The 16,982-nt window shown below is 48.1% G+C and overlaps 1 protein-coding gene across 2 annotated transcripts; it reads right to left on the bottom strand.

The window, feature by feature from the left end:
- Positions 1-502: 502 nt before the first annotated feature.
- Positions 503-10,742, bottom strand: Qtrt1 (queuine tRNA-ribosyltransferase catalytic subunit 1). Of its 2 annotated transcripts, XM_041657324.1 has the most exons (10): positions 10,497-10,742; positions 10,313-10,381; positions 10,079-10,217; positions 7,317-7,395; positions 7,089-7,204; positions 1,855-1,993; positions 1,459-1,534; positions 1,270-1,379; positions 1,108-1,195; positions 503-738 (listed from the first exon to the last, which is right to left on the bottom strand). In XM_041657324.1, exons 1-10 carry the CDS (start codon positions 10,737-10,739, stop codon positions 586-588), a joined length of 1,212 nt encoding a protein of 403 aa, XP_041513258.1. In that variant the 5' UTR covers positions 10,740-10,742; the 3' UTR covers positions 503-585. The 2 variants fall into 2 exon arrangements, with proteins under 2 accessions (XP_041513258.1, XP_041513259.1); XM_041657325.1 differs by lacking the exons at positions 7,089-7,204; positions 7,317-7,395.
- Between the last annotated feature and the right edge of the window lie 6,240 nt (positions 10,743-16,982).

Genomic DNA, 16,982 nt, shown 5'->3' with positions numbered 1-16,982 from the left:
GTGGATCTCTGTGAGTTCAAGACCAGCTCGGTCTACAGAGTGAGTCGCAAGAAAGCAGGGCTACACAGAGAAACCTTAAGAATTTAACTTTAAGAGTTAAAAAAAAAAAAAAAAGGTGGGCTGTGTCCGGTGGTTCCCCGGTATCCCACTGACCTATGGTTATTTTTTGTTTTGTTTTTATTGAGAAAGGGTCTTACTCAGTACCCCTGGCTGGCCATGAAAACCAAGTTGGCCTTGAACTTGCAGCTACCCAACAACTAATCCTTTCTTGAGCTAGGATTGTGCTGAGAGCCACCAGACTCAGACTCAAGCCCTTGGGGCCACCTCCCCGACCTTGCCTGGCTCAGCCTTTCTCTGGGACCCCACACAGACCCCATCAATGGACCCGCCGCCACTCCCTGTTACTTCTTCCTGAGAAGTGGGACCTCCAACTACAGTGAAGCTTGGGACCAGGAAGAAGACAGACAGGCCACCTCCCCAAGAAGACACCAGATCTCAGATGAAAACAAAAAGCAGCAACAAAATCTTTTTACAAAAACAATCCTTCAGAACCCCCACGCTCCAGTGTCCTCCCCAGCACCCAGGTCATGTGAGTGTGATTCCCACAGAGGCCAGTGCTTCAACAGCCCAGGCAGGACAGAGGCTGTGGTCCCCATACATGGTGTGCATGAAGTTTCGTACGAAGTCAGGAAAGCGCTGCTCCAAGATGCTGCTTCGCATGGCGCTCAGGAGCTGCAGCTGCGGGAGGGGGCGGGCATTAGTATCTCTTAGGTGTAGGCCACCAGTAGTTCAGGAGTACTCACAAGGCACCAGATGTGCCAAGAGCCCCCCAATCATAAACCCAAGGCAGAACAGGTCATGCTTGAGGGTTCTGCCCATGCCACACCCTCTAGATGAAGCATACCCCCAAGGTCCTTATAGCCCAAACTCATTATACCCCCAAAGAGGGAACTTGTGCCACTGACCCACACCACACCCTCAAATGAAAAGGAGCCATATTAGGCCCCCATCTCAACTTCAACCTACCTTGTCCTCAGAGCCAATGCCCCTCCTTTCTTTGTTCCAGTGCCCACCCTACCCTGTCCCGACCCCCGGTCCCCAGGCCACCTGATAGGCAATGTTGTGCACAGTGAGGTAGTGCAGAGCTGCGGTGTTGTCGCTGTGCAGCAGGGCATGCAGGAAGGCGCGGCTGTGCCTGTGGGTCACAGAATTCGTGGCTACAGGTAGCCTGAGCCCCGCCCCCTCCAGTCCCCAACTTCCAAGACCTACTTCTGGCAGGTGGGACAAGGACACTCCGAGTTTATGGGACTGAAATCCTTGGCGTACTGCTGTTTCTTCAACTGCAGGTTCCCAGTGGGTACAAGGGCAGAGCCAAAGCGCTGGAGGCAAGGAAGGTCAAGATCATGAATGGCACGGGCTCCCAGTCCCTCCAGTCCCCCTGCCCAGGCCGGGCCTCACCGCTGTCCGCGTGGGGTATACACAGTCGAACATGTCACATCCAAGAGCCACGCAAACTACCAAATCAGTGGCATAGCTGGGGTGCAGCCATGGAAGGGTAAGGAAGGGAGAGTGAGCCTCAAGAGGGGTTCCCAGGCCTCCCTTCACCCCCACCTACATCTCAGATGACAGCCAAGTCTTCTCTCTTATCTATTTTTGTACTGAGACTGTGTTTTATGTAGCCCAGGCTTGCCTCTTACTCCATACATAACTGAGGATACCCCAGAACATTGTTAGCATCAGGCAGTTGCCGACCTGACCACTCATTAGTTCCCCAGTAATGCTATACTCTTCTTTCCAGAAGAATCTGCCCCCCACAGCAGGGCTTGGGGCTCTGTCTCCTTCACCCCAACATACCCAACCCCCATCAGGTATCTTGGCTTGTCCTTAGGCAGCATGGAAGTACTTAAAGCCACCATCTTCCAGAACTGCGCCTTGCTCTCTCCCCCACTCAGTCCTCCGATGGCGAAGCCCGGGACATCCCTCTTGGTCATCTCTGAAAGAACACATAGCCCCAGTTTAGGAGGAGTTAGGATTTTGTGGTGTTACCAAAGGTCAGAGTGTACTCTAGTCACCATGCTGGATTTCCCTCAGAGGAACTTCCACTAATTTACCACAAAACTATAAAACAAAGCCTTGAGCCAGTTGTTTGGATACACCCTGGAATCCCAGCCACTCAGGAGGCCGTGGCCAAAGGATCAAGAGCCTGGGCTACACAGTGAGTCCCAGAACAACCTGAGTTACATAAAGAAGGAAGAGAAACCTGGGTGGTGGTGCTGCACGCCTTTAATCCCAGCACCTGGGAGGCAGAGGCAGGTAAATTCGAGGTGAACCCTGATGGAGGAAGGTCATTGGCTAATAAAGGAACTGCCCTGGCCCATTTTATTGGTTAGGACATAGGTAGGAGGAGTAAACAGATCAGAACGCTGGGAGGAAGAGGAAGTGAGCTCAGAGACTCCACAGCTCCTCCTGGGAGCAGACGCCTCAGAGAGAGACGCCATGCCCCGCTCCCGGGATGAAGCTCCGACCCAGGATGGACATAGGCTAGAATCTTCCTGGTAAGTGCACCTTGGGGTGCCATACACAGATGATTAGAAATGGGTTAAATTAACATGTGAGAATTAGCCTAGAAGAGAATGGGCCAAGCAGTGATTAAAAGAATACAGTGTCTGTGTAATTATTTTGGGGCATAAGCTAGCCGAGCAGGCAGCCGGGGTGCTGGGAACGCAGCCCCGCTGCCCTTATTACTTCATATGGCGCCCACGTGGACAACTGCTTCCACATAAAGCCTGAGACAGCTTGGGAAGTAATTCTAGAACAAAATGAAAGCATTGTGCCTGGTTTCTTGGTAGCAGCAATTTCTCGGTTCTACTCTGCTTGCTAGAGGCAAGCAAGCGCCTCATCTAAGAGAGGCTTCCTGACTCAGCTTTAGCTGCAAAGCCTGAAGCTCATTAAGAGGTCCTGGCATGAAACACTTAAACGGTGTTGACGAAAAGCTGAACACATGCTTTTCGGTTTTCAGCCATAGCAGGAAAAAAGCTGCGCCGTTTAAAAATGCCGGCTTTCTGGGCCATCCTGCCAGGGCAAACTCTGACTGTTTAAGGCAGGAGGGCCGGCTACCTAGAGAGGACTTGAGTGTTGTCTGTTGTAGCTCACTTGCTGGCAGGGACCTTGAAATGCCATACAGTTGTTGCAGTAAACATGGCTACAGCCTGTATATCCTCCATGAGGCTGGAAAGCTAAGGAATGGACTGGATCTAGCCGGCAAAGCCACGCCTTTAATCCTACTGATATTGCTTGGTAAATTACTTGGTTAAAAAAAAAAAAAGACTCATGTGGTCAGAAAAAGAGAGATATACAGTAAAGAGAGATTCAAAGACAAGGAAAATTTTTAAATGGTTTACAGCGTGTTAAAAATATATGCAGACTAAAAGTTGAAGTTCTTAAAGTAAAAAACAAAAAAAGGAAGAGAGTTGTTGTGTGTGGTAGCACACGCCTTTAATCCCAGTGCCTAGAAGGCAGAGACAAACAGATCTCTGTGAGTTCAAGGTGTAGTAGCAAACACCTTTAATCCCACTGCCTGAGAGGCAGAGACAGGCGGATCTCTGAGAGTTCAAAGACAGCCTGGTCTACAGAGTTACTTCAGGTCAAAGATACAGAGAACCTGTCTCAAAAAGCAAAAAGTTAAAAGTAAAAATAAATGAAATAGAGGTTAAAACAAAGGTGTACAAAGATGGAAAATAAACAGAGAATTTTGATACTGTATGCTATTATGCTCTCTTTGAATTATTTGAATGCTGAGGAAGGAGCAACAGCTGCTAAAAGATATTTGTTTATAAATGCTGCTGAACTAATCCAACATAGATATTTTGAATTTGTATCTAAGGATATGATACTTTGGAAAAGAGTTTCTTATTTTGTTTTCACAGAGGATGAGACGCTGTTCATTTCTTCTATTCCGATTTGGTATGATGGACCACGTCCTCCTGAATGGTTCCTGTGCACGCCTTCAAAAAATTGCTTCGCTCAACTGCCAACTGAGATGAAACTAGCACACAGGTTATACCGTGAAAGACCTAATTAACGACGCCCCCATTCAGCAGGAAGCAGTTTGGAGAGAAATAACTGCGCCCATGTTCCCAAATATGGTTTATAAACGTTCTTTTACATTTAAAGGGGGATATGATATAGATATGAATAATTTACATTAGTATAGCTTTTGCTTTATTGATAGAGATTTAAGGTCAATTTTGTTATATGTATAAGTGTTTCTGATTTTGATTAAGGTATTGTGATTGTGTAGTTCATTTAAATATGTACTGTATAATTAAGAAATATAGGTTGCTAATGGATAATCATTGATAATAGTAAAGCTTGTAGTCATGTTAGTTAGATTTTCTAGATATATAGAGATATATTTTAGATAGACATTCTTCATGTCTTTCAAAGATTACAGAATAGGACATTTAATGTTTTAATAACTGAGGACTTTTCATGACAATGAGACACTGCTCCTGGCAGCACCAATGTACTTCAAGAGGAAGATGGGCCTCGAAGAGGCACCTTATGGAGTTTGATAGCCATTTGGGCAAGAAACTGCTCTTGCCTGGACTACTGCATAAACTGGACACAGAGAACCCGCAGAGAGAGGACTACTGAACTTGCCTAAGGTGAGATCTTTCGGGGTTCCTGATTCATGAAAGAGTCTGCGAGACATTCTGCAGGACACAACAGATAGTGACTGAACTGACTTTGAATTTTCCTGCTTTATGGAAATGTCTGCTGGATACCATGGGCCTGAAGGCTGAAGATGGATGCCCCAACGGTACAGAGGAACTTTGGGTGACTGTCCAGGCAGCGAGATGTCTCTGTCATTTCCAGAGTTTTAAAAGTTGCTTTTTTCTTGTTTGCTTAGGTAGTATTGTATCTTTCTGGAGTCTTTGATGGAGTTAAGAATAGTTAGTTATAGTTTTCCTTAGTTATGATAAAGATTATTGTAACTTTTACTTGATAACTGTTTTGTTATACGTAATTTTGCTATGTTAAAGCCTTTTTTTTTTGTTTAAACCGAAAAAGGGGAAATGATGGAGGAAGGTCATTGGCTAATAAAGGAACTGCCCTGGCCCATTTTATTGGTTAGGACATAGGTAGGAGGAGTAAACAGATCAGAACGCTGGGAGGAAGAGGAAGTGAGCTCAGAGACTCCACAGCTCCTCCTGGGAGCAGACGCCTCAGAGAGAGACGCCATGCCCCGCTCCCGGGATGAAGCTCCGACCCAGGATGGACATAGGCTAGAATCTTCCTGGTAAGTGCACCTTGGGGTGCCATACACAGATGATTAGAAATGGGTTAAATTAACATGTGAGAATTAGCCTAGAAGAGAATGGGCCAAGCAGTGATTAAAAGAATACAGTGTCTGTGTAATTATTTTGGGGCATAAGCTAGCCGAGCAGGCAGCCGGGGTGCTGGGAACGCAGCCCCGCTGCCCTTATTACTTCAGAACCCAATCTACAGAGCGAGTTCCAGGGCAGCAGGGCAGGCAGAACTGTTACACAGAGCAACCCTGTCTTGAAAAACAAAACAAAAAAAGAGGAAGGGAGAGGGTAGGGAGATGGCGGCCCAAGAGGACAAGAGCCCTGGCTGTTCTCTCAAGAGGACCAGGGCCAGATCTCAGCATCCACATGGCTCACAGCCATCTGCAGTTCCAGTTCCAGAAGACCCAACACCCTCTTCTGGCCTTCCTGAGTCCTGCATACATGTGGTATACATACATACAGAAAAATATCCATACACAGAAAATAACTTTCTCCAGGCATGGTGACCCTGTCTAAAAAATTAAATGATTAATTTCAAAAATTATAAGAAGCAAAGATTAGAGATAGGAAGAAAGAAAGGGGGGCAGGGAATGTTGTAACAGTTTCACAACCTCAAGGACTAGGATGCTCAGTAGTTTAGATGTAGTAAACCCATTTTGGGCAGGGGTGTAGCTCAGTGGTAGTGTTCACCTAGCAGGGGCAAGGCACTTCGTCCAATCACCAGCAAACATCCACACAAAACAAATCCCATTTCCAATAACAGTCTTTCCAACTCTAATGAGGGTGACCATCTGAAAGCCCCCAGGAAAGACCCTGCCCCAGACACATCCCAAAAGGAAGGGAGGGACAGAGGCAAAGGCTCCTGCTGGGGACCTACGCTGCCACTGACGAGTGCCCACTGGCTGAACGCAAGGCTCATTTGTATTACGTTTATTTGTGTATTCATGAGACGTGAATGCATCACACAGTGCTCAGGGTACAACTTGCAGAATCCATGAGTTCCAGGGATCAGACCAAGGTTGTGAGTATTGGCAGCAAGCTTCTCCAGCCACTCAGCCAGCTCATCGACCCAATGCTTTCTACTCTGATCATCAGAACAGGCCCATGGCCCACAGTTCACACAGGAGAAAGCCAAATGTTCTCCTGAATTTACCGTTTTCTAGAAACAAGGTTCCAAATCCAGAGAACGAATGCACCCCTGGGATCCCAGCACTCGAGAAGCAGGAGAATCAGGAATTCAAGGCCACTCTGAACTACAGGAGAACTAGTCCCAAAAAGTGGGGCAGGCTGTGACTACGTAGTGGGCTTGAGTATTACGCATCAAGTCCTGGGTTCAACTCAGCAACAAATCGTCTGAGTTTGGTGGTGCATGCCCGTGATCTCAGCATTCAGAAGTGGAGGCAGGAGGATAAGTACAAGACCGTCCTCTGCTACATAGTGAGGTCCTGGCCAGCCTGGGCTACATGGAAGCCTGTCATAAGTTGATGCAGTATTTCAACAAAATATTGAAAAGGGCTCAGCGGGCAAAGGCACTTGAGTTCCATCCCCAGAATCCACATGGTGGCGAGAACCGGATGGGGGATAAACAAAGACTCAACTTGGGACCAGTATTTGCCTCCATTACTTCCATTTTCCAGACCGGCCCTACTACACACTGCCTCTGGGCGTTTGACCCATGTATCTTGCACTTGCAGCATCCTTTGCCAGTTAACAGCGATGGCCAAAGCATCGTCCTTTGCCTGGACCTGGACCACCTCTACCAGTACCCCATTCTACCTTTCAGGCAAGTGGTCCGAAGGTCGGCATTCAGTCCCCCCTGGATGATAGCAAAGAGGTTCTGCTTGTCCCGGTGCTGATGGGCTGCAATGCATCTGTCCAGCCAGCGCACTGACCTGCAAGAGGGTCCCGGGCGGGTCACAGAACCTCCAGTGGCTAGGGAGATGTAAGAGAAGCACACGATCCAAATCCTTCTCCCACGCACGCACAACCCACACATACACAGACCTGTGCATGGCCTCCTCCACTCTAGGGCCTGTCACTGTGCTGCTCACCACATCGTCCAGCTGCATGATGATGTCAGAGCCTGGGGTGAGAGGGCACTCTGGTGAGGGGCAGGGAGAACAGAGGACCCTTGCAGGGACCACCACCTACTACTTGTCATCATTGTAATATGGCTGCACAGAAGCTGGGAAACTTTTTGGATTTTTGGTTTTTTTTAAATATATATCTATATATATCTATATCTCTATCTATCAATCAATCCATATATATGTATATATACATATATATATGTGTGTATATATACATATACATATATGTGTATATATATGTATATATGTATGTATGTATATATATATAGCCTATGGGCCAGTGAGATGGCTCCACAGTAAATGTGCTTTCTTCCAGGTCTAACTGCCCAAGTTCAACCCACAGGACCCACATGGTGGAAAGAGGAGACTGACCCCTACAAATTATCACCATGGATCCCAGACTGTTCTCCAACTCCCAATCCCCCTGCCGCTACCTGCACTCCACCCAGTTTTACACGGAACTATTGAAAGTACGCTCTGGACCCTGGGGCCATAGCTCAGTAGGTGTACTGATTGTCTAGCACACAAAAAGACACAGGTCCCATCCCCAGCACTGCATAAAGTAGGTGTGGTGGTGGTTCAGGCCTGTGATCCAGGCATTCAGAAGGTGGAGGCGGAAGAATCAGGAGCCTGAGGCTGGGGACTAGAGGGTTGGCTGCTCTTTCAGAGAACCTGCATCCTGAGCTTCAGTGCAGCCAGCAGAGCATAGGGAGAACCTGTGTCTAAAATCAAGAACTAGGACCATGCCTAGTGGTAGAGCCCCTGCCTAGAATCCCTTGATGATGGGCTAAAACCTGGAAGAGGAAATAAACTTTTCCTCCCCGAGTTGCTTTTGGTCATGATGTCACCACAGCAACAGAAAGCAAAATAGGATACCACACCAGGAGAACAGCCTTGTCCTAAGATCAGTAGACGGACCCAAAGAAACACCTGTCACACAGCTGGGCAGGCTCCACTTAGCATAACAGGTACAGTTTCCATAAGAAGGCTCTGGGACAGAGACTGGGATGGACAAGGGAGAGGAGCTGGAGCTCACGTGTCAAGGCTCCAGCATCACGCAAAATGTAAACAATATAAATTGTCCTGGACTGTAGATCCAGCTCAGGCAGCAGAGTGCTCATCATATAGCGTGCAAAGAGCCCTGCCTGGCTCTGAGCCCCGGCTCTGAAGAAAACTGGGCATGGTGGCGTTTGGCTGTGGATATGGAGGGAGATTTCAAAGTCAAATTCAATTAAAGAGGAAGTGAGTTCCAGGCCAGCCAGGACTACATAGGACTCTGTCTCAAAAATAAGACAGAAAAAAAAAAAAACCCAACTATATATATGGAAAAAAAGAGGCCTAAAGCAATCACTATCTCATGTTGTTGCCACCATTATTTCATTAAATTCAATTTGTTACTAAAAACAGTAACAGTTGTGTTTGGTGGCAACTGTCTTCAATCCCAGCACTCCAGAGGCAGAAACAGGCATATCTCTATGTTGGAGGCTAGCCTGGTCTACCATTCTACATAACATATTCCAGGCCAGTCAAGGCTACATAGTGAGACCCTGTACAAAATAATAATAAAAAAGTAATAACAACATATATAGATATTGTGGGAGCCAACCATAATAAGCTAAGTATGGGCAGGTCACCCAAAGGAAGTTCTTTACTTCCAACCCTTATCCTGCCAGAGTAGAACTCTGATTTAATAAGAGGCCTGAGTCTCAGTAGTTTACCCTGAAGCAATGCCTGGTTGCAGGAGGAACCACAAGCTGAGATTACCTGACCTCCACCCAAGAACAGACCATTCAAAGGAAATGCCTAAGGTTCCAACCTCTGTAGATAGGATCACCTGCCAGAACACACTCACCAGAACACCCCTAGACAAATGTCAGCCAATCAGGGGTCCTAAAACCTCAGAAACCCCTCACCCCCACCTTTACTACTATAAAAACCTAAATCTAATTGAGCTCGGGGCACTCCAGTTATTCCAATACGTTGGACATGCGGAAAGACCAAGTTTGCAAACTTGATTAAAATAAAGGCTCTTTGCTTTTTACATATGGGACTCAGTCTCCTTGTTGGCTTTTGCTGGGACTTTGTGAATTTGGGCATAACAAATATAAAACAAAAGCAAATCAAAAAGGACAACTACATATCTAGTACTTTGTTTACACTACAGATATCACAAGTCAGAGACGGAAACAGGTTCTCACTGTGTAGCCCAGGCAGGGCTGGAACCCGCAACTGTCTTCCCGCTAAGCTGCCACCACATACATTTTTTCAAGTGTTTGTTTTGTTTTGGTCTGTTCGCTGTGCCAGGGACCTAGTTCAGGGCATCGGCAAACATGCCTAGCACAGGACCTATTTTTTATCCTTATTTTAGCTGGGTGAATGAGTTCAAATTTATTTTTTTTAAAGTATTTATTTACTTATAATGTATACAATATTCTGTCTGTGTGTATGCCTGCAGGCCAGAAGAGGGCACCAGACCCCACTACAGATGGTTGTGAGCCACCATGTGGTTGCTGGGAATTGAACTCAGGACCTTTGGAAGAACAGTCAGTGCTCTCAATCGCTGAGCCATCTCTCCAGCCCAAGAGTTCAAATTTATAGATTTCCCAAACCACCTGTGGGTCCGAGGCCCTGAGGCTACTAGCAAGGTGAAGAGGCAACACAGCAAGGTTTTCTTACCCAGAGCGTTCTGAATCTCCACAGACCTCTCTGGGCTCAAAAGTGTCTCTTGGCCATCGTAGGGCGAGCGGAAGCGGACGCCCTCCTCAGTCACCTCGGACAGGGAGAACAGGGACACCATCTGGAAGCCGCCGCTATCCTGGGAGAGAGACCACGCCGAGAAGCTGTCAGGAGATGGAGATTGGGGACCCTCTCACCACATCGCAGCACCCTAGGGCAGCGACTCCAACTCACTGTCAGCAGATTGTGAGGCCAATTCATGAAGCCGTGAAGACCCTGGGCTTTCTGGATCAGCTCCGGACCCTGGAATAGCAGAAGCAAGTGCCAAGTTAGGCGATAGCCCGCAGCTCTCGCCAGACCCGGGCGGAGCCCAGGCACGGTGCCCCCTCGCCGCCGCCCCCGGATCGAGTCCACCCACCGGCCTCAGCCCCAGATGGTAGGTGTTGCCCAAGCAGAGGCGGCAGCCCAGGCTCTCCAGCTGCTCCGCCGTGATCCCCTTCATGGTGGCCTGTGTTCCCACAGGCATGAACACAGGAGTGGCAACAGTTCCATGCGGCAGCCGCAGCTCGCCTGCCCGGGCTCTGGAATGACTGCACTCAGACACCAGCCGCATGATTCGTGGAGCAGACTCAAGCGAAGCGGGACTGCCTGCCGCCGCCATTTTCCGTCCCGGAACCACGTGGGATGAGGCCACCGTGGACAGCGCCATGTTGCCTCGCATCACGTGACCTGGGAAGCGCCTAAAACAACCTCGCCCAGGGGTGTATTACTTCCTGATGGCAAATTAAGATTACTGCTAAACCCGATGGCCTGAGGTAAATCTCTGAGACCCACAAAAATGGGAACTGATTCCTGCAAATTCGCGTGTGCAGACACATAATAAATGTAATTCTAAAACACTCCAAAACATGTTTTTTTTTTTCTACTGCTCGGGAGGCAGAGGCAGGTGGATCTCAGTGAGTTCAAGGCCAGCCTGGTCTACAAAGGGAGTTCCAGGACAGCCAGGACTTTTAGACAGAGAAACCCTGTCTCAGGGGTGGGGGTGTTCACCAGGAATTCCAAGATTTGAGAGGCTGAGCAAAAAGGATTGTGTGGAGTCAGAGAACAGACCCAACACTACACAGTGAGTTTCTGGCCAGGCTGGGTTACCTAGAGAAGCAAAACCCTGAGCTGGGCCTGTTGTTGCACACCTTTGGGTTCAGCAGCTAAGAGTACTTGTTGATCTTGCACAGCATGGGTTTACTTCCCAGCACACACAACCACCTGTAACTCCAGCTCCAGAGAATCTGATGCCCTCCTCTGACCAGGCAGGTAGGGAGTGGTGCACACACACACACACAACAACAACTTTACAATTTTAGGTAAAATAAAAGCTTCCTGTCTGGCATGCATAAGTCTGTGGGTTCTACCCCCAGCATACACACACATACACACAACACGGATAGACACAGCATGAGTGGCTATGGATATTTCTGTACATGTATTTCATACACATAGTCCTAACTAGCCTCTGTCATTCTGTGTTTATTCTTTTCATTCATATTTTTTTTGCTTGTTTTTTTAATTTCAAGACAGAATTTCTCTGTGTAGCCCTGGATGTCCTGAAACTCAGTAGTAGAGCAGGCTAGCCTCAAACTCACAGAGATGTGCCTGCCTCTACTTCTTGAGTGCTCGGATTAGAGGCACGGCTCATTGATTAATTCAAAGAGCTTACAGGAAGACCCAGCATACAGTCAAGAGCTTCATACACCAAGAGCTCCAGCCATATTTTCAAAGGAATCCTAGCATTACAAAAAAAAAAAAAAAAAACAAACCTAAAGCCCAGGGATTCATCCCCCACCATTACTTTATACCCACCGTGTGAAATGCGTAAGTGTGTGTGTGTGTGTATACTCATGTTTTCCCATGTCAGTCCTCTCCCTAAACAGGAATGTCCACATAAAGCTGATGTCACCTCCACCAGCAGAGGGCGCCATCGTCCCACATTCCCAATGAGCTGCTATGGGGCAGGACTACTTTCCCCAGTCTTCCCCCATGAAAAAGGCTAAAGAACAAGTTTCCAGGGGTTGTGGGGATGCGGTTAGTGAGAATGCCTCAGAACACCAAAGTCGAGGCATCACTCAGTGATACAGTACCTGCCCAGCATATTCAAGACCCTTGTGTTTGTGTAAGAGCAGAGGCTAAAGGATGCCCAATGTGCTCTATTACTGTCCAATTTGTTGGTTTTTTGTTATTTCGAGGCAGGGTTTCTGTAGCTTTGTAGCCTGTCCTGGAACTAGCTCTTGTAGACCAGGCTTCCCTTGAACTCACAGAAATCCACCTGCCTCTGCCTCCCGAGTGCTGGGATTAAAGGCGTGGACTAACACCTCCCAGCTTACTCTCCACTTTAATCACTTGGGACAGTCTCTCACTGAACTTGAAGCTAGGCAGCAAGCCCCATTGATCCTCATGTCTACTATTCCCCTCCACACTCAAAGTGCTAGTGGTACAGGTCAGTCATTCTTAAAATTTTACATTAGTTATTTAGGTGGGTGAGTGTACACATACCCACACACTTGCCACAGCACCCTTGTGGAGGTCAGGAAAACTTTAAGAATCTGTTCTCTCGCCAGGCAGTGGTGGCGAAAGCCTTTAATCCCACCCAGCACTCGGGAGGCAGAGGCAGGCGGATCTCTGTGAGTTCAAGACTAGCCTGGTCTACAAGAGCTAGTTCCAGGACAGGCTCTAAAGCTACAGAGAAACCCTATCTCAAAATAAATAAATAAAAAATAAATAAAAATCTGTTCTCTCATCATACGGGTCCCAGGAAGTCAAATTCAGATTGTCGCCTTAATGCACTGATCCATCTCCCTAGAATCCATAGCGGCTACTTAAAATTGTTTGTTTTCAAGGCAGGGTCTCAACATACAGCCTTGGCTGGCCTGAAAAATCAATCTGTAGATCAGGCTGGCCTCAAATTTAAGAGAGATCCATCTGCCTCTTTCTACCACTGGGATGGTAGGATGGTGGGATGTGCACCACCACCCGGCTTAAAATTTTTATGTATATGCTTTACCTGAAAAGCATCTGTGCACTGAATACATGCTATGCCTATGAAGGGAGTGAGCCACCATGCGGATAACGGGACTAGAACCTGTTGAGCCATCGCTCCAGTCTTGTATTGGTTACTTTTTGAGACAAGATAAGCTCTCAGAAAGTTCATGCTGACCTCAAATTCACTACGTAGCCAAGGCAGAACCTCCTACTTTCACTTTTCCCCCCTTTGTCAAGAAAGGGTTTCTCCAGGTAGCCCTGCTGTCCTTGAACTCAGAGACCCACCTGCTTCCGGAGTGCTGGGATTAAAGGCATATGCCATCGCTGCCCAGCTCCTTTGCTTTTCTTGTTGCTGTAGTCAAATGCCTAGCCAGGTTAAGGCGACTAACTATGCCTGTCTTAGATGGTTTTGTAGTGCAGGCTGGCCTCAGGATTCTTAGGCTCAAGTAAGCTTATTCTTTAGCCCCACATGGTACAGAAGCACAGAAACAAGGAGTGAGCCTGGTGGAAGACCCAGCCTGAATGAAGACCTGAAGGTTGGTGCAGAGACTGGAGAAGAGAGTGCTCAAGGAAGCAGGGAGAACAAAGTGCCAGGAAGCCTGAGCAGTGATGTCAGACGGGGTGGTTGAACGGAGGCGATAGGGCAGAGGGAAGATGGCACTGCAGGAAGCTGTGAGACATTGGGGGAGAGATGCAGGCTTTGCCATGGGATAAGTGGACAAAGGAGAGTGGCAAAATATGACATCATCTATGGGAGGGCTGGGGATGCCCTGAGCCCTCCCCGTAACTGACATCATGGGGAACTCAGCTTCAGCACAAGGGACAGCGCCAGAACTGTTGCCTAGAGACTGGTGAAGCTGCTGCTCAAGAGGCGGGGCTGAGCAGCCAGGGGAAGGGACTCAGGGAGAAAACAGCTGAATTCCCAGTGTGGGAAAAGTCCAGGCATTACCTAGGCAATTCTGAGGGGGAGGGGGAGTTGGGTTGGAGGAGGTGTGTGCACACACCTCCCACGTACTTGCATTCTGTTTAGCCATAGATGACCGATGGTGTCAGACTGTCCTCACCCAGGATTCTTGTGGAACCCCCCAAAGTGGAATTAAGAGGCTGGCATGAGAAGGCAGGGGTTTAAAAATGACATGAACTAGATAGGATTATGGGTTCAGAGAAAAGCAGAGAACTTTCAGAAATGTAGAATTAAGGCTTCAGGACCAACAGTGAAATGATGATCCTAGAACCACCATGAATTCTAGTGGGTGCTGTTGAACTCCTAGACCTGGTAAGCTTGTTCAGCCAGCCAGGGTAGCGTTGTCCCATGAAAAACTACAATGCCTAGGTGCCAAAGTGGCTGGGAAAAGGTGGATTTCCTGGTGGGGAGAGGGGGTAGCAAGGTCTGGGTCAAGGAATGATAATCACCATAACTCAGGCAATTATGCCTCAAAGCAGAAAGGAGTCCTCGCTCCCACCTCAATCTCAGAACATTCCAGAACTTCAGCACCTCAGGACTTGCAATCCCTTTTCTTGTCTTCCCCCACAACTCAAAGGACGGAAGTGCAGCCATCCAGGTCTGCCCAGCTCAGAGTGATTCATCCACTCCATCGCCCTCAGGACAAGAGTTCAGGTGACCTCTGCCCATCAGCCACACTGCTCATCATTCCCTTTTGCATACACAGTGCTTCAATCCATGTACAAACCCAACTCTGTATTCCTGGACTGTTCCTCTGCCTGGCATACTCTTCCCTCACCCGTGAACATAACCCATCTTCTGGCTCCAACTCCCTTAGCCTGTCTTGTTTGAGATTTCCTTGACACTTGTTATCAAGCTGGGCTAAGCCAATGAGGCCTGGAAGCACAATGTCTATATCAGTAAATCACATAGTGAGAGCACACTACCCCAGTACTCAGAAGGAAGCCAGTCAGTGATGTAAGAGTTTCAAAAAATTCAAACTCACACATCAAGTCTCTGTTTATTCTGGGAAGAGTGCAAGGGAGCCCTGTACCTAAACCTCTGCTATGATTTATCTTGTTTCTGAGTCTCAGCAGGTCATGTGTACTCCCAGACTTGATCTCACACAGTGCCTGGACATTTAGCTGCAGAGGACAGAATCCATCAAATGGACAGTAAGTTGGTATATGAGACTGGCTGTCACAGTCCAGGGAGACATGCCAAGTCCCAGGGGCAGTGCTCAAGTATGTGGAAGGTCTCGGTCTGCAGCCCAGTTAAGAGACCAAATGTGGCCTTTTATCCCCTCCTCTGGAGTGGTTTGCACCTGGAGTTCAGGCCTATGCCTACACACCAAGTACCTTATCATCATCAGAGGAAAACCATGACTCCTGCTGAAACGCCTGATGACCACTGATAATAATGACATGAGACTACATCCAAAGCAACCTGGAGAACAGAGCCCAAGGAGTGTGTCCATCATAAAAGAACTCCTGTCTACTTACTACTGGGGAGGGGAGAGGCAGCAGCTCCCTGGGTTGGCTTCCTACGTCTGGAGGGCCAACTGCCAGGAAGGCCTCTCAGCAGTGCAGATGAAGAGCCAGCAGCAGGCTCCCAAAGTTCCTGACGCCAGCTTACTACATTGATGAGCTTGGATTTGTTGCTGGTTGAGTGTCTACTGGGACACTTCAGTGTGGTAGGAGGGTGCCATCACCCAGATGGTCGCTTAACGGTAAAGTCAGTTGGCTGAGGGTGCAATTGTTGTTCTGGTCTTCAGAGTATTTCTAGAGGACTCTTCCCTCAGCCTATTACCTCACCTAAGGGACCCTTGTGTCCCTTTCTTGCACCAGAGAGATCATCTCCCTAGCTGACTTCCTGCATTGAGGCAGGAGCCTGGAGCAGCACACAGATCTTCTTCTGAGTAACCTGTTACATGTGAAGCTAAGGGACACCAAACTCAGGCTGGCAGCAGTGTAGATGCTCGGAAGAGAGGAGGCTGACAAGGCGAGGAGGGGTGTGTTGATGGTGCTTGGGCTCCTCCCAACAGCGTGAATTGAAGTCTGGATGCTCTGTGTGGGCACAAGTGAGAAGGCCTTCCCTGGTAGAGGCATGTGCAGCATTCCAAGACTCTTTCAATGCAATCGGGACTTTGGGCAGCATCCCACCCTGTAGTCAGAACCTCACCTGGGGGCAAAGACCTCTGACAGTGACAACCACTACCCTCAGGAACTCAGGAAGTCCCAGCCCACTTTCACAGTAACTCCAGGCAGGGCTGAAGCTGGGGAAACTATTTACCTAGCTCTCCCTTGTGGTTTCCCGAGTTATACAGCCTAACAGGGACAGTCTGCCTGCCACAATGTGATATTACACTTAAAACTTCATCAAGGAGCTGGAGAGATGGTTCAGAGGTTAAGCAGACTGCCTGATCTTCCAGAGGTCCTGAGTTTAATTCCCAACAACCCATGGTGGTTCACAACTATCCATGAGATCTGGTGCCCTCTTCTGGAGAGCAGGCATACATGGAGGCATAATGTTGGATACATAAAAAACTAAATAAATCTTTAAAAACACAAAAGAAGACAAAAAACTTCAGGGACTGGAGAGCTAGTTCAGTGGTTAAGAGCAGTGCCTGCTCCTGCAGAGAACCTGGGTTCAGTTCCCTGTACTCACATGCCAGTTCACTCCAGGTTCCGACACCCTCACACAGACATACATACAGGCAATAAAAGAAAAAAGAAAAGAAAGAAATTTCATCAAGAAGCTGGTGTGGTGGCTCACACCTGTCATCTCAGTGCTCGGGAGGCTGGGGCGGGAGGGGTGCTGCAGGTCTGAAGTCAGCCAGGGCCACATACAGTGAATGATAACCAGGAGCAGAAACACCATCCAAAAGAGAAGAAAGCCTGCAGCTTGACTCTCCAGTAACTAAGGTCT

This window comes from Microtus oregoni, unplaced genomic scaffold (assembly GCF_018167655.1).
Source record: "Microtus oregoni isolate MIOR12 unplaced genomic scaffold, Mior012 000008F_ref0000371, whole genome shotgun sequence".
NCBI classification, from domain to species: Eukaryota; Metazoa; Chordata; class Mammalia; order Rodentia; family Cricetidae; genus Microtus; species Microtus oregoni.
Note: the sequence above shows the minus strand (reverse complement) of the source record. Positions and strands in the feature narration are given on the sequence as shown.